The sequence below is a fragment of the Equus przewalskii genome, chromosome 13 (assembly GCF_037783145.1).
Source record: "Equus przewalskii isolate Varuska chromosome 13, EquPr2, whole genome shotgun sequence".
Lineage (NCBI taxonomy): Eukaryota > Metazoa > Chordata > Mammalia > Perissodactyla > Equidae > Equus > Equus przewalskii.
This window is the reverse complement of record NC_091843.1, coordinates 7,601,291-7,624,928: the sequence shown is the minus strand read 5'-3', so window position 1 is coordinate 7,624,928 and position 23,638 is coordinate 7,601,291. Positions and strand designations below refer to the sequence as shown.

Here is a 23,638-nt window from a genome sequence, read left to right as displayed (position 1 = left end):
AGTGGGTGAGGGGAGCTGGCGTCAGACTGCTGTGGGATAAGGATCAAATGGAAGGTGAAATGTGAGGTTATTCTAGGCCAGTCATTGAGAAGTGTGCTGTGTACTTCCTGTTGCGTCACGTTGAGAGGTACAGAATAGCTGGTTATCTTCTCTTTGAGATGCTAAAATTGATCCCTGGGTTCAGATGACGGCAGCCCGATCCATCTATTGTGAAATTTCCCATCATTGCTGATCATTGCCTGGATCCAGTATTTCATCAGAGGGTTCACAATGATGGTTTCTCTAATTCTATGGTCTTTCTACATTATTCTTTGAAATTATTCTGTAAAATAAAACTTTGCCCTCATCAACTATTTGGTTACCTAGGAATACATTTTGTATACCAAAAAAAGTCAGAATTAGTGTTTTCCCTTTATTTACCAGTTTTCAGAAGAGTGAGTTGGTGATCTAGCAGCTCGAAAGGTGTCCAATGGGGCTTCTTTGTTTTTTGAAGTATCGTTACGAACTCATAGACTGTTTGATGTGTTTCAGTCATGACTATCATTAAAGATTTTTCCAACGGCTTTTTTGAGGTATAATTACGTACAATAAACTTCACATACTTCAAGTGTTCAGTTTGAGGAATCTGAGGAACACTTAAAGTGTTCATGTATAAATCCATGAAACCATCGTCCCAGTCAAGGTAATGAATGTATTCCTTGCCCCCCAGAGTTTCCTCTGTTCCTCCCTTCCTCCCTCCCCAGGCAACCAGTGATCACTCTAGATTAGTTTGCACTGTCTACAATTTTATTTAGATGGAATCATACCATGTATACCCTAGTTTGTCTTTCATTCAGCTTAATTAGTTTAAGAATCATCCATGTCGTTGCTCATATCAATACTTCATTGGTTTTTATTGCCAAGTAATATTCCATTGTATGGGTATACCGTAATTTGTCTATCCATTTGCCTGGTGATGGACATTTGGGTTGTCTCCAGTTTGTGGCTATTACAAATTAAGCTTCTATGAACGTTCATCTACGTATGTTTGCATGGGAATATACGTTCATTTCTCTTGGGTGAATGCCTGCGACTAGAATGGCTGGGTCATATGGTAGGTGTATGTTTAACTTTTTCAGAAACTGCCAGACTCTTTTGCATAGTCGTTTACTACTTTACATTCTCACCGGCAACGTCTGAGAGCTCCAGTTGCTCCACATCCCCACCACCACTTGGTGTGATCAGCCTTTGTAATTTCAACCATTTTAATATGTATAGAGTAGTATCTCATTGTGGTTTCAATTTGCATTTCCCCGATGACTTTGATGTTAGCATCATTTCATGTGGTTATTAGCCATCAGTAAATCTTTGGTGAAATGTCTTTTCAATTCGTTTGCCCAATTTTTAGTGGGTTGTTTGTTTTCCTTTTGCTGAGTTCTGAGAGTTCTTTATACTGCCTATAAATCCTTTATCAGATGTGTGATTCACAGATTTTTTTTTTCAGTCTGTCGCTTGTCTTTTCATTCTTTTAATAGTGCCTTTCAAAGAGCAGAAGTTTTTAATCTTGACGAAAGCTTATTTATTAGTTTTTTTAATGGATCCTGCTTTTGTTGTCTTATCTAAAAAAAACTTTGCCTAACCTAAGATCACAAAGAATTTCTCCTATGTTTTTTCTAGAAGATTTATAGTAAGTCTTGAAGTCAGACCCAACTTTGTTCTTTTTCAGAATGGTTTTGGCTGTTCTGAGTCCTTTGCGTTTCCATATGAATCTTAGAATCAGCTTGTCAATTTCTACAAAAATGCCTGTGGGATTTTGTTGGGAATTGAGTTGAATCTGCAGATCAGTTTGGGGAGAAATGCCATCTTAATGATATTGAGTCTTCTGACCCATTAATAGTATATTTCTCCATTTATTTAGGTCTCCTTTAACTTCTCTTAGTGATATTTTATAGTTTTTATTGTATGTTTCTTGTGCTTCTTTTGTCATATTTACCCCTAAGTATTTAATATTTTTTATGCATCTCCTAAGAATAATAGAAGTAACCATTTGTGTTCACTTTTGGTTACATCTTCCATTGTTTCTTTCTGAAGATATAAGCAAGAGTGTACGTTTGTTTTTACCCACCCCCACCCCCACAAACACACATAAAATTTAGTGGAACACAGTGTTCCACAATTTTTTTTTTTTAAAGATTGGCACCTGAGCTAACAACTGTTGCCAATCTTTTTTTTCTCCCCCTACTTTTTCTCCCCAAATCTCCCCGGTACATGTGGGTCCTTCTAGTTGTGGCATGTGGGATGCCACCTCAACATGGCCTGATGAGCTGTGCCGTGTCTGCACCCAGGATCTGAACCAGTGAAACCCTGGGCCGCCGAAGCGGAGCTCACAAACTTAACCACTCAGCCATGGGGCCAGCCCCAGTGTTCCGCAATTTGCTTTTTTCTCTTACTATGTAGAGAGACCTTCCTCAATCTCCTGTCCAGCTGTATCGTCCTCCACTTTACAGATGCTCTGTCATTTATTAAGCGGTCCCCTTGGGTGGATGTTTGGATGGTCTCCAGTCGTTTGCTGTTACAGCTGGTGCTGCCGTGCATAGCCCTGTGCACACGTCATTTTATGTTTTCACCTGGAATTTACTGAATGCCATTAATGGGGCAGGCCCTGCACGACCAGCAGGAGATTCAGGAACAAGTCTGACCCGTCCCAGCTCAGCAGGAGCCGAAGACCCTGCAGCCATCTCAGGGCTGTGCCAGAATCATGTGTATGTCCCTAGAACCCCGGAGGTGGGGGGGCTGCTTCAGAAGGGGCTTCTAGAAGCTCAGTGGTCAGACTTATTCCTCTTCATCTTTGGCCAGACTTAGTGGCTTCTGTGGGAAGGAGGGGAAGGGAAAGGCCAAGACTTTGTGGTTTGAGAGGGTGTTCTGGGATGGGAAAGGTCACAGGTGGAGGCGATTGGACCCGGGAGGTCACCCTGTGATAGAGACTAGGGCACCGAGATTCGGGGAGGGAACCACAGGGGGCTGGGCTGGAGGGAGAGAGCTGTGCGTGTGTTAGTGCTGTGTGCACAGTCATCATCATCTAGACCTCTGTAAACACAGGCCTCCACCCTGCAGCCCCCATCTGTCTCCCTGGGGCACGTGGCACAGTGGTCAGAGCACGTGTCCTGAAGCAGACTGCGGGAGTTCACATCCTGGGCAAGGGAAATGGGCAGCATGATGGTGTCCCTGCCCAGGGCCGTGAGAAGCAGGTGAGCTAGTGAGTGCCAGGTCCAGGTACCAGGCAGGTGCCCACGATCCCTCACGACGGGGCGGCAGCAGCGTGACTGTGATTGCGCCTCGTGGGGGCCAGAGAGGGAGACAGACGTCTTTTCCTTCTTTGACAGGAGCGGGAGCGGTGTGAGCTTGTGTTAGCAGGTTGAGTGTCAGGACACGATTCGGGGGCTGATGAGAGTGGCTCTGGGGCTCGTCAGAGCTGACGCTGGCAGGGCGTTCTCTCTGCCCGTGCTCGGCCCTGGGGAGTTCATTTACCTCTGCGTGCCCCCCGACACACACGCGTGTGCGCACGTGCACACACACATGCCCCAGTGGTTCTCGGCGAGGTGGAGGAAATGAGTAAGTGAACAAACAGGCACATTTTTCACCTAACTCCCTGGCACTCGGCACCGAGGGCTCTGACAGGCTGGTGGGCAGGGGTGACCGGGCCCAAGTGCCAACTAACAGCCTGGCTGGCTATTTTTGGGACAAATGACCCACCACTTCCAATGCCTTGCATCTAAATGGCATCTAATTTCATTAAACTTTGGAAACAGTGACATCAGGAGCGCCCGCCGGGTAGCCACCCCCGCATGGCGAACCACAGAGCGATCTGAGATTGGTCTGCGAGGGCAGGGGAGAAGTGCGGTCCCAGGCAGCAAAAGTTAAAATAGCAAAGCTGAGGCACTCTGCTAGGAAAAGAAATTACAGAAGAAATCCATTAGTCAGAGCTTTCCAGCGGCAGTTTGCTCGCTTGGGAGCAGGAGACACGCGTGTTTATTTTGGACGAGGCGAGGCAGCCCTTCCTCACTCTGGGGGCTGGATGTGGCCTGTGGAGTGGGTTTCTGCTGAGTATATCCTCTGTTCTCATTCACTCCTAGTACTCATGTTGACCTATGTTTTGTCCTAAGGAATTTGTTGTATCCTAAGGTGTAATGAAGTTAGAAGCTCAGATTCGGCACCTTTTTGATTAAAATAGTGGCACTTGTACTTACTGCACCATCAGGTCAGTCAGAAACCCAGATGGACTTTAGTTTTTCCCTGTGGGCTCCTTTGTCCAGTTCTCTCCACATGAGCTCTGTCTTCTCAGGCACAGAGCAAAGAGGGAGAGGGAAAGACTGCTTCATCCGCATCCTGGTCTCCGTGGGGGCAGTTGAGACCGTGGTCTTGGCCTCAGCAGTGGGAGCAGAGACACCTGGAGGCCTGTCAGAGAGAACACAGGCTCACGGGGAAGATGCGCGTCCGGCTCTGCAGACGACGGGGTTTCTCACCTTTAGCCCTGTAGACATTTGGGGCCAGTAATGCTTTGTTGTGGGGGGCTGTCCTGTGCATTGTAGGATGCATCAGCATCCCTGGCCTCTACCGGCTGGGTACCACTAGCACCCCCACTCCTCAGTGTGACAACGAAAAATATCTCCAGACATTGCCCCTTGTCCCCTATGGGGCAAAATCACCCCTGGTTGAGAACGACCAGCATATGACTTTTCAAAAGCATGAGAGACAACAAGGGTTTCACCAGCTTTTTATTAGCCTGTTTTTGTTTTAAATACTCTGAGTTTAATTATACCTTGAACTGGGCACGTCACTCCTCTTCCTGGGGCTTCCTTTTCTCATCTATAAAATGAATGGGTTGGACACAGTGATTTCAGAGGACCTTCTAGACCCGACAGCGGAGACTACTGAAGGCAGGAGGCCCTTCTGGGGTCTCTGTGTTGGGGTCCTGTCCCAGCAGGTGACATACCTCTTCACACTTAGCCCCGGTCACTGCCCCCCATTCTGGCATTCAGGTCAGTCTTTCTTGAGTCCAGTTGATTGTTCTCTTGCTTTAATTTAAGCCCATTTTGCCTTTTCCTTAAGTGAAAATTTCTAAACATCCACAAAAGTAGAATGGTACAAAGAACCCCCGAGGATCCACGGCTCAGCTTCCCCACCGTCCATTTCATCTGAATGTTTTTCAGGCCAGCCAGTGGACCTTGTCTCCGTGCAGGTTCATTCACTGACTCATTCATTTGGGTCAGTCCCCCAAGGGCCTGGATCGGGCAGGGCCAGGCAGCAAGGAGCCTAGGCCTGCCCTCGAGAGACTCATAGTCTGGTGGGAGTGTGGGGAGAGGGGATTTATTTGACAGCCATGAAGAATCCATCCTTTAGCTTCCTGTTTAAGGCTAAGCAATTCCAGTTCTTTAACCTTTCTTCCTAAGAAGCATCTTCCATCCAAGTGGTCCCGATTTGCCCCCACATTGTTGGGAAAAGCAGCAAGAACATGACTTAGGCCTGGATTCAGGTCCTTACTTTGGCATTTCATAGGTGTGTGAGTTTAGCCAAGTCACCAGCCTCTCTGAGCCTCAGCTATAAAATGGGCTAACAATCCCTAACTCACAGGTTGTGCGGGAGAATTGGATGAGAACATGGCGATCAAGGGCCTAGGATGAGCCCAGCACACAGTAGGTGTACACTAAGCATCCCTTCCTGTCCCCCCCCCCCCATGCTCTTTACCCTTTCCTCTACATTCTCTTGACAGCGGACAACCACAGCTAATCACATCACCGCAGTGAGGGACTGACTAATGTGAGCCAGAGGGGACGGCTCACTTCCCGATCTGTCACATGCCTGGGGTTCTCACCAGCCTCCCCGGTGGCCCGTTTTCTCAGTGACATTCACTGCTGACTCACTTGGTTTGTGGTCAGCTCTAAACCCAGGGTCTTTTTCAGCTCTCCGTTTACCCCACCACCACTCCCCAGCTTGGACTTGTGGCGTGAGAATGAGATCATTATCAGAGAACCTTCTGTTTAGGTGGCCCTTCTCAAGGAGCCAAAAGCATTGCTAGACTGGCGGCTTCATGAGGACAGGGGCCGTGTCTCCCTCGACTGCTTCCATTTCCCCACCATGTAGAACACTACCTGATAGGTAGATACTGAGTAAATATCTGTTGAATGAATTCGTATGTTTTGAACTGGTCCCTGTCTTCCAGGAGATTCCCACCTGCCCTGGGGCAGCATCCTCGGAAAAACAAATAAGCAAAACCTTGAGACTCTAATTTACCAATAAGTGAGCTCTAAACTGATTCCCACAAGTACAGGGCAGTGGAAGGACCGTGGCCCACGGACTCGGACTTGCGTTTGGACCTCAGTTCTGCTAATCATTGGCTGGGTGCTTTGAACTAGTTGCCTCAGTCTTCTCCCTGGAGAAATGGGATTTCAGTATCTGCCAGGGTTAGTAAGAGAATTAACTGTGTATGTGAAAGCGCCTGGCACGGGCTGGAAGCGATCTTGGTTAGCATCGTTCCCTCTGTCCGGAGCACCCACCTCCTGTAGTTTGGTTCAAGTCTTAGCTCCCCTCTTGGACCTCTCTTCATCCAGCCTTCCTGCCCACCCCCACTCCCACCCCCTGCCCCCAACAAAGACATACTCTGCCTGACACCCAGCACGCTCAGCAAACGTTGTGAAGCCAGCACCTCACAGTTGGAGGCCTACGGGGACCAGGCATGTGTGAAGAAAGCAGGCTGGACGGGATTTTTAAGTGAAATCTCCCCCTTTAAAATTCTTTTTTTCATTTCCATTAAATTAAAAAGAATGTTTTAACTTTTCATTTTGAAATCATTCAGACTTGGAAAAAGAAGTGTAAAATTATTGTGAAGACTTCCCAGTACCCTTTACCCAACCTTCCCCAAATGTTACATAACCAAAATATCGTTACCAAAACCAGGGAAATGACACTCTACAGTCCTGTTAACTAATCTGCAGATCTTATTCAAGTCCCGTCTCTTGTCACTCTGATGTCCTTTGGCAGATGCAGACATCTCGCATGATTTGGTCATCGTCTCTTGTCTCCTCCAGTCTGTGACAGTTCCTTAGTCTTGTCTTTCATGACCGTGACACTTGACAAATGCTGGCCAGTCATCTTGTAGAATGACCCTCAGTTTGGATTTGTTTGATGTTTTCTCATGATTCATTTGAGGTTGTGTGTTTTAAGCAAGATCCCCGCAGAGCAATGGCGTGCCCTCCCCAGTTCGTCATATCAGGAGGCACATGACATGTCTCCTTACTGGTGACACTCACTTTGGTCACTTGCTTAAGATGAGGTCTGCCAAGTTACTTCACTGTAAAGTTACTCTTTTTCCCTTTGTAATTAATAAGTATTTTGTGGGGAGGTACTTTGAAAGTATGTAAATATCCTGTTCCTCATTAAACTTCTGATTTATTCGTTTCTTTATATCTGTATAGCCTCCTGGCTTCCTATTTCATCCAGTGGGTTGTAATCTGTTCCTCTCACTAATGATTTCAGTGCTCCTAGTGTCCATTCTTTGGTCAGTGGGGGCCCTGTTAAGCTGGCTTCTTGTCCTATAGACATGTCCCTATCATACTTTGAACACTTTCCTGCTTTCTGACATAAGAATATGCTCCAAGTTCATCTTGTATTTTTCCTGCCCAGCCCTGGAGTCAGCCGTTTCTCCACGGAGCTGATTCCTTTGAGCAGAGAAGGATATTTAGACGCCAAGATTTGAGTGCCAGATGTGCTCATTGCTATGGGGCCGTCACTGTTCCTGGACCCCCTCCATGGAAAGAGCTAGGACAATGTATGTGTATGATGTGTCCACACACGTATGGATGCTTCTATATTTCTGCATATTGAAAGTCATGAATTCACACTGATACCTCCGTGTCCACTCTTGCACCACAGGCTTTATTCTGCTTTCTCTCTGTTTATACCTCCCTTCCCCAACACCCCATTATCCTCACTATATTTACATATTTGATCAGTCCCCTGTGTGTAACAGTCTCCCACTCGCCCCTCCTCACCCCTATTGGGTTCTGACACTCCGCCCCAGGCCACCCCCACCTCCTCACCTCAAGCAGCCTCCAACTTCCCACAAGGCTCCCAGATTTTTTTTGTTTTTGAGGAACATTAGCCCTGAGCTAACATCTGCTGCCAATCCTCCTCTTTTTGCTGAGGAAGACTGGCCCTGAGCTAACATCCGTGCCCATCTTCCTCTACTTTACATATAGGATGCCTGCCACAGCATGGCTTGCCATGTCCGCACCCGGGATCTGAACTGGCAAACCCCGGGCCGCCGAAGTGGAACGTGTAAACTTAACCGCTGCATCACCGGGCCGGCCCTGACTCCCAGTTGTGAAATGATGGTTCATATATTTTTTGCTGTGGGGCCCATGTTCCACCGGTGGGTGCTCAAGAGTGACCTGGTATTAAGTGGACCAGGAAACTGGATTGGGATTCCCTCCCATCTCTCCAGCCTCCGCTCCATCTGTTCCTGTCCCAGCGCTACTGCAGGTTAACGCAGTGCCCATCATGTCAGGCTCGGTCCTCCTTGTGGCCTCTGCCCTGCTCTTCTCATCCCCTGGACTGCTCTTTGCCTCCACCCACCCTTCCTCCTGTCCTCCTGCTCTGTCCAGATATCACCTCCTGCAGGAAGCTTCATGGACCCCCCAGGTGCCCCTTTCTGGGTATCTCCAGTGCCTCCAGCTAACCCCTGATGGAAAACCACTGCATGCTCCCTCTGTGTCCTTCTTTGTCTCTGCTGCTAAACTATAGGTACACAGGGTGATTTTATCTCCATGTCCCTAGTGCCTGAAAGTAGGTGCTCATGAGTGGTCGTCAAATGAGCATTAATAAGAGTAAGAGCAGATACTCACATAGCACTTCCTGGCGCCAGGCATGGGTCTGAGTGCTTTATATGCCCCAAGTCATTTGCCACTAAACCCTGTGCTGTGAGCTAGTTGCTGTCATTGCCCCCATTGTACAGACAGAGGGACTGGGGCACGGGGAGGTTAAGTGACGTGCCCAAGGTCTCACATTCGTGGAGTTCCACTCGAGCTCAGGCAGGCTAACTCTGCAATACCTGCTCTGACCTCTCTGTGCCTGTCAAAGTTGAAGGGGTTAGCGTTTTCAGAATAAAGGAGGCGAGTGGGTTTGAATGGTTCAGTATCATGAACCACCCCCATCACACTCCCAGCCTGGTTTCTAGTGCCCTTGGGGCCCAAGCACAGGTGAGTGGTGGCTGAGCAGACAGGAGAGAAGGTGGTACTTTTTAATTTGGCAGCCTATAGGAATTTTTTCTCCCCTGAAGTCTTACGAAACTGAGCACGTTCCATGTGAAATTAGAGTGAACACCCAGGAGTCAAGTATCAGATCTTATGCAAGATTTCCAAGTCATTGCATGGGAGTTAGCAGGGCATACATTGTTTCTCAATCACCTAAGGGAAACCAGCCTGCCACCCCCGGGGCTGGAGCAGCCGCCTCTTCACTCAGTGGGTTCTGCAGAGGGCCGGGGAGCACTGTGGGCGTGGAGCTCTGTTGATTGAACCCAGCTATGTGGGAACCGTCTGCTCAGGTTCAGTGAAGGGAAGGAAACCAAGTGCGTGAGGAGCCTGCCCTGTGGACCCTGTATGTCACATCTTCCACAGACATGTATTCCCTTACTCCTCAGTAGCCTGGCAGGGTCTCGCAGTAGTAGGCCCATTTTTACAGAGGAGGAAACTGAGGCTCAGAGACGTTAAGTCTTTTGCCTGAAGTCACACAGCAAAGAAGAAGACCAACCAAGATTTGAACCCAGAGTGTTCTGATTCCAGGGTCTTGACTCTCAAACAGCTGGCCAGAATTACACCCATATCTCTCTGAGTCCAAAACCCCAAATTCTTCCACCATACCCCACGACCCCTGTCTGCTCTGGTGGGATCCGCATGAAAGAACGGCGTCTGCTGTGCGTCTGGGACGGAAACCCATGTTACATGGGAGCCAGAGCCGTCACGAGCAGCTGCTGAGCCTGCGGGCCCCAGGCAGGATTTTGTGTTCCCCTCTGCCTTGGAGCTGAGGAGGATCTCCCAGAAGCAGGAGCTGGGGAAGAGGAGAGTGGGGAGGGGGAGGGAGGAAGGGGAAGAGGGGGTGGAGAGGTGACACCTTGCAAGCATGCAGGCTGTCACAGAACTCGGGAAAGACTGCGCTTCCCTGTTCCCTTCAGCGTCAGAGGAACCCGAGCCCGGGATTCAGTTCATCGCACAAACTCCTGCTGAGTCGCCTTCTGTGAACCAGGCCTCTGCTGGGTCTGGGGACGGGGTCGGGGACAAAACCCAACCAGGTCCCTGCCCTCATGGGTCCCTCATTACATTCTCATGGGGGGAACACCAACCAAGAAGTGTAACCAAATGAGGGGTCAAGGTCGTCTTGGGGGGTACAGTGTTGTGAGGGAGTGCGATAGGGCTGTGTGGGGTGCAGGGTCCCATCAGAGGGGTGTCCCGCAGGACTCTCAGAGGCGCTGGTTCTGGGAGGAAGCGCGGCCTGCAACCTGTGTGGCACACCAGCCACACCATTTCCCCTGCTGTCTGCAACCCGCCCTGTGCGCCCCCTCACCCCTGTCCCCTTTGCTCTCCGCAGGTTTGACATCTACAGGAAGGTGCCCAAGGACCTTACGCAGCCGACGTACACCGGGGCCATTAGTGAGTAGCCGCCCTTCTCACCGTTGCCCCCCCCACCCCCTCCCTGCTCTCCCTGTGCAGAACGCTGGGCCAGGGAGGGAGGAAGGGATGGGCATCTGCCAGGCCCTTCATATGGTGTCTCATCTCGTCTCTGTCCTCACTGGAACCCTGCAAGCTGCAGGCATCATCTGTTTCTGGAAGGAGATGCCAGAAACCATCAATAGTAGCTTCCGTGGGAGAGGAAACGGGGCTCAGGGGTGGGAGGGAGCCTGACTTTTCTCTTCATACCTTTTAGACTATTTGAGTTTTTGACATAAGCATGTTTCTATCCGTTTTAAAAAAATAATAATCTCACCCAGATTTTGGTTTCCAAATGCCAGTCTTCAATAAAACGACCCAGGGCTCCGTGGAGAAATGGCTGATTGCAGGGCTAGGGCAGGAAGGTTACAAAATAAGCCTGGAGCACCTTGTGCCAGCAAGCAGAGAAGCGCTCGCAGCCAGAAAGGATGGGGCCGTGTCAGCAGGACACAGGAGCCAACCTGGAAGAGACCAAAGACCAACGCTGGGCGATTCGAGTAACAAAATAAATAACGGCATTATTGGCTTATAACCCAAAGAATGAAGGAAAAGGTCCATGAGTCCATACTGGTCTAAGGAAATGGAGGAGAAGGGCTGAGTCTTCCTTACAGAAGAAGTCCAAACGGTATACGTGACTCCATCCCCCTCCAGGAGGTAGAGTGCGTTCTCCTCTCCTGGAGTGTGGGCGCACTTGGTGACACGTTTCCGAAGAGTAGAGGGTGGAAAGGGGAAAAGTAAGCTTCTGGCGGAGAGACCTGGGCTGCAGCTTAGCCGAGCGCTGGAGATCAGTGTCAACCGGTGAGGAGTAATGAGGACGTCACACCCCCTCGAGAGGATGCAAGGGGAAGGGCACCCCAAAACCACAGCCCAGTCTGATCAGGAGAAAATGTCAGACAACCCCAGTTGGGGGACATTCTACAGGACACCTGACCAGTGCTCTTCAAAAGTGGCAAGGTCTTGAAAACCAAGGAGAAACTGAGGAACTGTCATAGTTCAAGACCAAGGACGCGTGACGATTGAATGCAAAGTGGGATCCCACGCGGGTCCTGGGACAGGGCGTTAGTGGGGAAACTGCTCTGAGTCAGTCTGCAGCTCCATCGATAGTGTCATACAAAGTTGCTGTCTCCATGGGGCACGTGCTGGGGTTCCGCAGGATGTTAACGGAGGGAGAAGCTGGGGGCAGGGCATGTGGGAACTTGCTGTACTGTCTTTGCATCTGTTATTACTCCACAATAAGAAGTTTATTTAAAAAACAGTAAAAAGCAAACCCAAAGTGCCATGCAAGCAGAAGTACTTTACCCTCATTTTCCAGGTGAGAAGATTGAGGCAGAGAGGTGAAGCGACTTGTCTGAAGTTTCACAGCTCGCAAAAGGTGGGCCACCCTGCACCCTGGCGGAGGAGGGCCCCTCCCAGCAGACTGTCCCCCGATCCAGGGCTCAGGGCCAGGCAGTCAGGGTGGCGTCCACAGATGCCTCCCAGGGCAGGCCATTGTCAGGTAGGGGGATGACCTCAGGGATCCCCTCACCCTGGCTGGTCCTGCTCTGGCTCTCCCCGCTCCAGCTCAGCTGTTGAACCTGTGGATGCCTTCTTGAGTCCTGTAGCTCCACATGCCTGGGGAAGGGAACAGGGCAGCCAGCAGCAGGATGCATGTCCCACAGGCTGGGGTCCAGCAGAGCTGGGTTCACGTTCCCATTTAGCAGCTGAGTGACCTTGGGCCAGTCACTTCACCTCTCTGAGCCTCAGTTTCCTGATCTGGGGATTAAATGCGATGGCACCTGTCAGGTGTGTGTGCGTGCCAAGTCCTTGGTGCATGGATGACACTCCTTTTCCTGTCACTGTCCTCCTGGGGCCCACAAGGCCTATGAGGGTCTGTGACACTTTGTGCATTGATGCTCACAGAAAGGAGATTCGGGACGTGAGAGGAAAGGGGCTTGTTCATCTATCTGTTCAAGTAGTTCAGGAACCTAGTCAAAAAAGTTCAAATGAGGCTTCTGGTCCCCTTCCTACCGCCAGCCAACAGCTCAAACCTCCTCTTGGCTCTCTACAGTCTCTCCCTTGTCAAGAATGTTTAACAATCAGGTGTGTGTCCTTCTAGAATTTTCTAAATATGTGTTCAGTCTTTGATATACCTGTGTCGTCGTTTTAAGCACAGACGGGAGCTCCCTGCACACACCGTTCTTCCCTGTCCTTTCCTCAGCGATGTGTCCACCTCTCACACCAGCGCATCCACGGCCACCACGTTCCTTTTTCCAGCTGTGTCAGTCCCTTATCTGGGCGACCCACGGTTTATGTAACCAGCCCCCTGACGGTGGACATTTCCGAGTCCTGTTTATTGCTATCACAGACGTCCTTGTCCATATATTTTTGTATCCTTGTATGGTTCTTTCTGTAAGGTAACTTTCCTAGAAGAGGAATTACTGGGTCAAAGGGCATGTGCATTATAAAATTTAGAAGGTACTGCCAAATGGCCCTCTGGGGACGTGACGGCGAATTCCCCTACACCAGAGGAAAGACGTGAGGCATGACAGGCCAGCCCTTAGCTACCACTTAGTGAACAAATATTTATTAACCAGGTCCTGGGGCCAGGCCCCGTGCCAAGTCCTGGGACCACGCTGATGAACAGGCTTCACTGTTTGTCCTTCAGGAGTGCACGGCTGAGCAGGGCAGGCAGACGCAGAAACCCATCTTGCATTACGTCATAATAAGTGCTATTAATAGCTGGAGGCGCTAGCGAGGGCGCTGGACATTCACAGGTCGGGGTTTGAATTCTGTCTCCTCTGCTTAAGCGGCCGCGTGGCCTGGGACAAATTCCTTGACTTCCCGGAGTCTTGGGCCTTGGGTCCAGCGCCCCCTTTGCAGGCTGCACCAGGTTTCCCACCAGCAAGCCTTCTCCTAGGAGGATCACATTCCTCCTGCCCAGTCCTGAGTCAGTTCGGAAGAAGTCTGCAGTCAGACGGCCTGAGCATCTTGCCCAAACATGGGCTGAAAACCCTCATCAAGCCTTCAGTCTCAGAGGCCTTTCTGGGTGAAATACTTCCTACCTGTCTTCGTGTGTTTCATTTATCCATTCAGCAAACAATGACTTCGTACCTTCTCCGAGACAGGCACTGTGCTAGAGCCTGAGGTCACAGTGGTGCTGTCACCATCTCTGTCCTCCCAGTCTGGGGACGGGTTAGGGGAACAGACACAGAACGTGGATGATGAGGGCTACTGGACGTTTGGGTTTCAGCTGAGCGGCCTCTGTGCTTATCATGTCCACCTTCTGGGCTGACCAGGCTCTGTTCCAAGCTTTGAGCCAAGAACGTGGGTTTCAGCAAGAAGCCTTCCCAGCCCCTTCCCACACCTCTGCTCTGGACAGAGTTGGAACTTTGGGGCCTGTTGGGAGGCTTGGGGCAAGGAAGGGCAGCTAGAAGACCTCGATCTGACCTTCAGAAACACCTCCCCTTTTGTGTCCATTGCCCATTACAGCAGCCACGGGGTTGTCAGGGCTTGGGCGCGAGGGGCAGGAACGTGATTCTGCAGCGTGGGGCCTGTGGGTGATGCACAGGAAGGGTTCCAGCTTCCAGGGGAGGCTGCTTTGCCCGTTGAGTGGGATTCTTTTCCAGAGAGCGTGGTAACTGCGTTTGCAGGTGAGAGGCGGAGGGGCACGAGTTGGGACGCTTGGATTGAGAGCCAATCTCCTGCAGCGGGTTCGTTCAGCAGCTGGAGAAGGCACTGGAAAGGAATTTCCATACCATAAAACAAACACACATGGCCCCTCTGCATGAACTGAAGTGGCAGCTGCCAAGACGGAGACCGCTGCGTGAGCAAAGCACGGTTGGAGAGGATGCGGACGTTACGCTGCCGTTGGCTCAGAGGAGAAAGGATTTCTACGTCTATGCTCATGTGTGTGTGGAAGGACCCAAGACTGTAACAGCAGCGTCTCTGGGCCGGAATTTGCAGATCAGGAGTGAGAAAGAGGCTTGCACAGTATGCCTTTTTATACAAGCTTGACTATTTTTCTATCATGTGCATGTATTACTTCTTCAAAAAAAAGGGTAAACCCTTAAACTCCGCCCCATCCAGCTTTTTCAAAGTTTGGAACAGTTTGGGAGTAATTCTAGTGTGCCCCTTGTCTTGGAAGCTGAGTGAGGACTCTGGGATTCTGTGCCGTCCTCCACTTAGAGCCCAAGTTCTTGGGATTCCCCTTCTTAGGGCATTGGTTCCAGAATGCACAAGTTCTGGTCCTGTCCCACCACCATCCACTGTAGCCCCGGGCCAGTCTCTTGCTGTCTCTGAGCCTCCATTTCTATACTCTTGGCATGGGCTCCTGCCCCCTGTCAGGTGGGAGCGTGAGATGATAGGGTGTCCATTGACGCTCCCACAGCAGGTGCCCAACCAACACAGCTTGTCTTCCCTCTTCACGGGGGACACGTCGTTGTTCATTTTAAGATAGATGATGATGATGATGATGGTGGTGGTGGTGAGTAGCTGGTCTCAGGTCTGTCATGATGGTTCAACCAGTCCAGGTCGGGCTGTCAAGAATGTAACAGAATCAGCAAGTGGGACTGGGAACTTTTTTTCTTTGCAGAAACTAAGGGTCAACCAGTCTGTCAATCACCTTCCCCAAATTGCCAGACCCTCCAAGGTGTCCCTGATGAAAGTCCTAAAACTGAACTGATACTTGAGCCGTGATTACCTGCTGGGCACTATTTCAAGCCCTGTGTTGTGGAAATTCTCAGAGTAGCCCTGTAAGGCAGGTGCTACCACTGTTGCCATTTTACAAATGAGGAAACTGAGGCAGGGAGAGGTTAAGTAGCTTACCCAGGGACACACAGCAGGTGAGTAGTGTGGCCACACCATGTGAGCCCATGCCCACTGTGTGCCTCTGTGGTTAGCCCAGACAAGGCATGCTCAGTGCTCATTTCATGCTCTGGGGAACAGCTCCCTGCCTTACATGACACCTGTCGTTGCCTGCTGTGTGCCCAGCCCCGGGCCAGGCACTGGAGCTGTGGAGTGTTTGCCCTAGTGAGAGAGACAGCCACGGATAATCGATAAAGTGTGGAAAGTGTCAAAATAGAGGCTGGGAAGACAGGAGCAAGAGTGACCAGCTCCACCTCTGGGGGTCGGGGGAGCTTCCCACCAGAAGGGACATTTGAGTTGGGCCTCAGCCTGGGAGGATGAGTAGGAGTTCGCCATGCAGAGAGGGTCACCATGGAGGGGGAGGGAAGATGGGGAAGTTCACTCCAGGCAGAGGAACTGCGAGAGCCATGTTGAGGGCACAGCATGTGGCTCGGGGTGGCCGGGGGGCGGGTGTTGGGGGAGTGTCAGGAGCTGAGGCTGGAGATGGGTTGATGGCCAGACCCCAAAGTGCTTGTTATGTCCTGCCCCAAGGAGTGACTCCAGGAGCCACAACTCCGACACCATCAGGGGCCAGCCAGGCAAGGTTAATACGAGTGAAGTGGCCAATCCTAGCACTCTGTTCCACTCTCTCTGCATTTCAGACTTGTAGGACCACTCTTCACCTCCATAAAGAATTGTCCCTTCTCTTGAAGCACAGTGCTTGGTGTCCTCATTTTCCTACTTCTGATGGGGACACGGACAGAGGTTGATGGCACCACTGGGGGGGGTGGTAAATGGCAGCAGACATTCGACCTCGGCCTTGGCATCAAGGAGGCAGGAGGAAGTGGTGAGGCCTGCGGCAAAGTGCTGAGCTCAGACCCCGTGGAGGAACAAGGGCTCAAGTGTTCTAGAGCAGCGAGAAATCTGGACTTTTATGTGAAATCTCTCTGATTGTTCAGTAGCGACTCCAAATTTTAAAATATATATCACTCGAGCCAAAGAGAATATGTTTGTGGGCCACCGGTTTGCAACCTCTGTTTTTGACTGACCTCTGTGTTAAAGAGCTTTTGTGGAAGAAAGCTGGGCTGGCCCCCAGGAGGATCTGCCTGTGTCGGGGGTCGGTCCGCATGGGAGGGTCAGATCAGTGCCAAAGGCGGTCTCCCTTCCTGGGAGCTAGGCTGCTGCATATTGAGGCCAAGAATAGGAAGGGGCTTCAGAGGCTCTGCGGGCCCCCCTCCAAGCAGGTTTTCTCTGAGGCTGGAGGGTGGGTGCCAGCCTCTCTGCTTCAGTGCCCACCGCCCTTAACTGTGCGTCTGTGTTGTTTCTTCCAGTCTCTGTCTGCTGCTGTCTCTTCATCCTCTTCCTCTTCCTTTCGGAGCTCACCGGATTTATAACGACGGAAGTGTAAGTCACATCCCCCCTGGTGGCCTGTTCCAGAGCCTTCTGGGACCCCAGTTAAGAAGAGGGAGGGGCTTTAAAAGAACAGAAACCTCGGGAACTTCCAACTCCCGTTTCCAAGCCCGTGGTGCCCGTCACTCCTCCGTTTCTTACGAGGGTTTTAAAGTTAGAGCAGAAGTGAACGTTGCCATGTTAAAGCCGAAGAAAACATGTTGGCTTCCTCTGCGGGGGGCCTCCTGGGCCGCAGATGAACAGCCATCGTTTGTCATCTTTGCCATCCCTGTGTTTGGCCAGTGGGCCTTTTTCCCTCTGAATCATCACAGGGTCATTTGATGTTAAAGCTGGAAGAGTTCAGAGAAGCGGGTGCAGCTTGCTAGCCGAGGGGGGCGAGGTTGCTGACATCAGAGCCTGGCCCCTCAGCGAAGCCCCCTTGCCTGTCCTCGGGCGCACTCTCGGTGAGGAGTCAGTGTGGCTTCCTGGCAGCGACTGACGCACTGTGAGTCCATCTCCGATTCCTAGAATCATTCATTGTCTGGATAACCTAGTAAACGCTCCGGGGTGTGTGTAACACAGAATGCCATCGGAGTTATTCAGTCACGGACTCATCCGACGCCCCTCTGAGACGGAGTCAGACCCAAAAGCTTCCTGCCTTTGCCACTGGCCGGAGGCTTCCAAGCCTCTTCGTTTCCATGTTTACAACCCAGAACGTCATCCTGGGGCTGGGCCCGGGCCACCCACTCCCTGTCCAACTCTGGAATTTCTGGGTTTCCTTTGCCTCCCTCTCAGCCACGAGACAGTAGGAAACTGGAAACACAGCTGCTTAGCCCAAGGTCGTCCTCGTGGCTGTAGCCGCGTTACCCCCTTTAATCTGCAAACAGCCCTGGGAGGTAGCTGTCCCCGCTTTACAGATGATGAAACTGAGGCTCAGAGAGGCGGGGGCTTGCCCACAATTGCAGGGTTAGGCCTGCTGGGAGCATTTGGGAGCATTTGTCTTCCCTGTCCCTCTCATCCTCTTTTTAACCCTCGTGGCACCAAAGCTCAGGGGGCTTCATGGAGTGGTGGAAAGAGCACTGGACAAGGCATTGGGAGACCCAGGGCCAGGTCTCTGCTCAATTACCACTTTGCTCTGTGACCCTGGGCAAATTGCCAAACCTCTCTGGGTCTCAGTATTGCTGGTCCAACAAGGGAGGGCAGATCAGAGTCACAGCTCCCATCCAGGCCTGGGGAGGCTTGTCTGCTTCCCAAGATGTGACCCCTGACCATGCAAGGGTCAGAGAAAGGACTTGGTCCCCCCCAGCCCCTAAAGGGGAATGACTGAGTCAAGCACCTTCCCCTCGTGTGTATTTGGGCCACTAGACGTCCCAGGGGCCCCCCCATCACGAGTTGGCGGTGGAAGCAGAGAGAGCAGTGAGAGATTGAGACCCGCCGCCATTATGAAGGACCTGCTGTGTGCTAGGCACCTGCTGGTCTCTCCAGGCTGCATCCCGTTCCCTGGGAGGAGGATTACTGTGCAGGCCCCTCCTGTTCTGAGCAAGGTGAGAGGGGAAATCAGTGACAGCAGCAAGGGGGGAGCCCCAACTGTGTCCCAGGTACCAGTTGGGAGGCTTTACGTGTTCCTGGTAGGGGCACTACCAAGTGCAAAGGCTCTGAGGCAGGAATTACCTGGTGTAGGTGAAAAGCAGAAAGAGCTCGTGTGGCCAGAGCAAAGTGAGCAAGCAGGGAGGGTAGAACATGGAGTCGGTGGAACCGAGTCAGGCCAGGCCCTGGACACTGCTGTGTGTTAATGGGCATCTTCCTTGGTCCCCAGCTCCCAGAGGTCAGGGGCCAGATCTGCCTCACTCACTGCCCTGTGGTTCTACACTCAGAGGAGCTGAAAATGTGGGCAGTGGACACCGATGGTCCCCAGGCAGACAGAGCTAGACTATGTCAATTCGTGATAAGAGCTCTGAAGGAGAAACAAAGCAGGGCAGGAGACGGAGCAGGCCTGTGATATTTCATGGGGCTTAAACAAGATTGTTTACCTGGAAGGTAATTAACATAGCATCTGATATACTTTAATAGCGATAGACCCACATGTCTTCGTGCATTTATTCATTCATAGTTATTCCCCACCTAAACTAAACTAAAAAGGTTGTAAGGCTGCAAAGGACCTTTCATGTCATCAGTGTTCCGTGTATGTTGATTTCCTCATGCCCTCCCGTGCCTCCTGCTGACGTTGTTGGGGGCGGCTTGTGATCCTCAGCTCGGCCCATAGCGAGGCGTGGTGCTGAGGCCGAGGGCCCCTGACCGTGAGTTCTGACATCAGAGCTTGTGACTAGAGCAGGTGGGGCCCCACCTGGCATGTGGAGGGCCCCTCCAGCAGGCCTGACGGCTCGCTCCGCTTGCCCTGCGCAGGCCTGCTGCTCCTAAGAGCACGGTGTGTTCCTGCCGCTCTGCCCCCTCGCCTTTCAAGGGCTTCCTCGTCCCGGCTCCTGGGGACATTCTGGATACTCGGATCCCACCACTTCCCCAGAGGGGAAGAAAGAGGGGGCAGAAATAAAAGCACGAGGGGCCATTCACTGACTCTTGGCCTTGTGTCCAGCCCTGGGCTAGTAAGCACTTCATTCACAGTGTGAGCGGCTGGAGAGGGAGGCAGGCGAGAATGAGAAGAGAGACCTGCCCGGGGCCAGAGGCTCCACCTATGACCGTGCAGGGACCCTAACACCCACTTCTCTCTGTGGCCTTGTGACCACAGTGCAGGAGTTACCAAATGGAGTGCACAGGGCTGAGGACTGAGGACTCCGCAGAAAAATCCACAGGAAAAAGGATTGCTCCTTTGGGGTCTTCCCTCTACCAGAAGCTTCTCTGACCCCTGGGAAGCCCTGCTAATGCAGAAAGAACCAAAGGTCACAATTCTTTTCCTTTTCTGGATGGCCGGCCCTCCCTGGTGGTTTTATGACCACAGTGGGTCAGCCCCCCCACCTCCCATGAGATTGTAACCCAAGGAAATGAGGTCACCGCTGTTGGATCACGGTCGCTCCAACCTGGGCCTGTGGTTATCAGTGACATAGGAGGCCATTCTGGCCCAGCCCAGTGGGGAGGGGGCCTGTTTGTTTGGGTGGCTGGACTCCAACCTGGGCTCTGGACAGGCCATTAGTTATCCTTGAGAAAGTGGCCGCACAGGGGGCTCTGAGGCCTTGTGTTTCCAGGGGAGCAGCCCAGCCCCTCTCTCCTCGGATAATGTGGCGGCAGAACATTCCAGCCTTCGACTGTCCAGGCTCTGGCTGCTCTTAACTGTTACCCTGATGAGGCTTTATAATAAGAAAATGTAGTAGCTGGAACCCTCCATTGATAATTTATAGCATAATACAGCTCATCATCCTTTCCAGTTATGATTTATAATAGGTGGCCACGTGCCAGCACCTTTACAATGATCATCTCATTTAATTGTCCCAGAACCCCTCGAGTTAAGTACCACTATTGGCGTTAGTCCCACTGTGCAGATGGGGAAACTGGGCGCTCGGAGGCTGAAGCCACAATGGAGTTAGTAAGTGGTGGAGCCAGAGTGAAGCCCAGGTCTGTCTGTCGCCAGTGCCCAGACTCGGCACCCCAGCACCATCACCGGATCCTTTTCTGCCCGGAGCATTTTGGAGCCCCAGGCTCCTGGGAGCCACTGGTTTTGGTCAGAATAGTTGACCGGAAGCCTCGGATGCACCCTTCTGGGGTGCGGCGGCCAAGCAGACAGTCAGACCTCCAGGAAGCTGCTGCCCACCCACTGGGAGCTTGGAGGTACCTTCAGCTGTGTCCTCACTCTCCGGGGAACAGGCGCAGAGTGGGGAGGCCAGTAAGTAGCTTAATCAGCAGGAGGAGCTGGACGTCTCTCTCGGAGCCCAGGCTACCCGCTCTGTGGCCTGGATGTGAGCCAGGGCCGGGGGAGAGCCGTGGCTCTCACATGAAAGAGGAATGGGAGGCCTGAAGGCTTCTGAGCATGGAGTGACGGGATCGGGTTCCTCCCTGGGAAAGATCACCTCTTGTGAAGATGGGCTTGGGCTGGGCCACCCCGGCAGCCAAGGGCCTGGTGAGGAGGCTGGGCGATAACCCAAGGAGAGGGGCTGAGGGGTCAAGGGGCCGAGGGCAATGGCTGCGGAGACGGAGCTCGGGCAGGACCAGGTGGCTGCGAAGGGATGGTTCTGGACATGTACCTGGTAGGTAATAGGTGCACTTACTTATGCCTGGAATAGTCGGGGTGTAAAACTCTCCGGCCCTGGAGAGCCGGCTTGCATAAGCTCCATCCCTTCCTCCCCGCCACCCCAAGCCCTTGCTGTGGGCCTCGCTCCTGTGTAAGTTTCCATTAGATCAAATTATTAAGCATGGAGCTCAGTGACTTTGGGCAGGAATCCAGACTATTCAAGTGTTCTTCTAAAAGCAAATAAAATTGTTTTCCGTAGATGTCATCGGACTCACGCCTCAGCCTAGAATTTCAAGGCCACCTACGCTCCCCCACCCATACTTCCCAGTCCCTTTCTTCCTCTCTCCCTATGTGGCTACTGCTTACCGACCCCCACGCAGTCCACCCGACTTCTGACACTGTCTGGAGTCCCCACTCCCTCACCGGCGCACGTTGGTCACCTCCCTGGCTCATCCCACGGAGGCTGTGAGCAGGTGCTCTGTGCAGGGAGCTCTCGACCTGCTGGGAGTCACATGCTGCAGCCCACTGGGTGTGGCAGGTGGAGGCGATGGGGAGAGGGCGCAGAGGGAGTGTACCCCTTAGTACCTCCATGGCCTGTAGGGTGGGGTCGGGGTGGGCATCTGAAGATTATCAGAAAGATAATCTTGCATCACTCCTGCATCAGAGGTCCGCCTGGGGCCACTTGCTCCTCAGTTTTTCTTTGATTCCTGTCCTATCCATGTAGTGCAAGGGAAAGACAGTGGCTGTGGGCTCCAGTGGCCCTGGGTTCACATCCTGCCTCTGCCTCTTCCTGGCCAAGTGATCTTAGCCAGTCTTTTATCTGTCTTCCTCTGAGCCTCATTTCATCTTTGTGAAAAGAGAACAGTAACCCCTATTAAACACTGGCTTGCTGTGGGCATTAAATGAGGTGTTACCCGTCAAAGCCCCTAGCAGGGGGCCTGGCACCAGCTGCTCAGAACTGGGGCTTCTCCTTTGATTAGCTGTGGGTGAGGCTGGCTTTTCTGCGCCCCTTAGCATGTACGAGGGGCTGCGCTCAGCACCTTGCACACGTCAACACGTTTAATTCTCACCATAGTGCTATGAGGTAGGTACTCCCAGTACACCTGTTACCATCCACCCATGAACAATGATCTTAATGATAACAGTAGAAGTAGTGGACACTTACTGAGCACTTACTGTTTACTGAGGCTTTGCCGAGTCTGTGATTGTGCCCATTTTACGTCTGGGGAAACTGAGGCTGATGGAGGCAAAGCCCCTGGCACAAGGCCAATCGGCCGGTGGGTGGCAGAGCCAGGATTTGAATGCTGGCGGCCTGCACTTCCTCGTGATGACTTATTCTCTTTCCCTGGGAGAGCCTGTGCTGGAGAGCTGAGTAACAGACACACCCCTGCCTGGGGCAGCCTGCGGTCTCCACGGTCCGCACAGCACCATCAAGCAGCCAGAATCTTTAGCCCTTTTTTCTCCTTTCTCTCTTCTTTTCTCCCTGCCTCCCCTCCTTTTTTTCCTTTCCTTTTTAGTGAGGTGTAGGTAACTCACAAACAGCAGGGTGTACAAATCTTAAGGGTGAGACTGGATGAATGTTGGCCCATGTTTACACCCATGTCACCATCACCCCATCAAGACAACACACTTCCACCTGGGACATTCCCTTGTGCCCCCTCCCAGTCAGTAACCCCCCCACCCCCACTATTCTGACTTCTGTTACCGTAGATTAATTTTGCCTTTCTTCAAACTTCATAGAGAGCTTCCCCAGTTTTAAGGATGAGGAAACTGAGGCTCAGAGAGGTGAAGCAACTTGTCCCAGGTCCCCCAGCCTCTAAGTGGCAGAGCCAGGAGGTGAGCCCACATCTGTCTGCTGCCGCCCGACAGGCCTGCTCATCACCCACACTAGTAACAGGAGGAGTCAGGCCCACACGAGTCCCCACACAGCAGTGAATCCACAAGAAGCGTTCATTTTCCTTCTAGATGGGCTGATTTCTGGCATTTTAAAATCACTTCAGCCCAGCCAATAATTTTAGCTAGGCTTGGCAGGCACCTGCGACACTGGCCAGGGGGTGGCAGGAAGCCAGCAGCCTTGGAACATTTGCTTTGGACACGGAAGGCGGCCGTATTGACCTCAGTGGGTGGGCGGCTCAGGTGGTTGAACTGTGTGTGTTTATTCCACAGCCTGAGGCCCTTCAGGAAGGCGCCTGGGAGCAGCCGGTCCTGGCCTTACGTAACCCCCGCCTCCCGCCAACCCCCGGCCCCAAGCTCTGCAGGCTAGTGGGTTTCCCATCCCTCCGCAGCCCCTTTGTTTTGGGCAGCTCTTCAGCCCCTGGGAGCCAGTGGGCTGGGAGAGGCCTCCTGGGGCCTGGAGGCTGAGCTCACCTTGGCGCCACACCTGGGATTCACCTGGCTGTGCACCAGAGGATTGCCAGGGGGTGACATCATCCCTCAGTCCCTCAGTGGCCTCGCCTCCAGGTGGGAAAGGTGAGTCGCTTCAAGAAAGAGTCACTCACCCAGCAATCTTGTTACT

The 23,638-nt window shown here is 52.1% G+C and overlaps 1 protein-coding gene across 1 annotated transcript in view; it reads left to right on the top strand.

The window, feature by feature from the left end:
* ERGIC1 (endoplasmic reticulum-golgi intermediate compartment 1) overlaps positions 1-23,638 on the top strand; it is a 102,494-nt gene that overhangs the window by 38,745 nt on the left and 40,111 nt on the right. The window contains exons 2-3 of the mRNA XM_070569038.1: positions 10,618-10,679; positions 16,889-16,961. Coding sequence (XP_070425139.1) covers positions 10,618-10,679; positions 16,889-16,961 — 135 coding nt within the window. The remainder of the gene's footprint in view (positions 1-10,617; positions 10,680-16,888; positions 16,962-23,638) is intronic.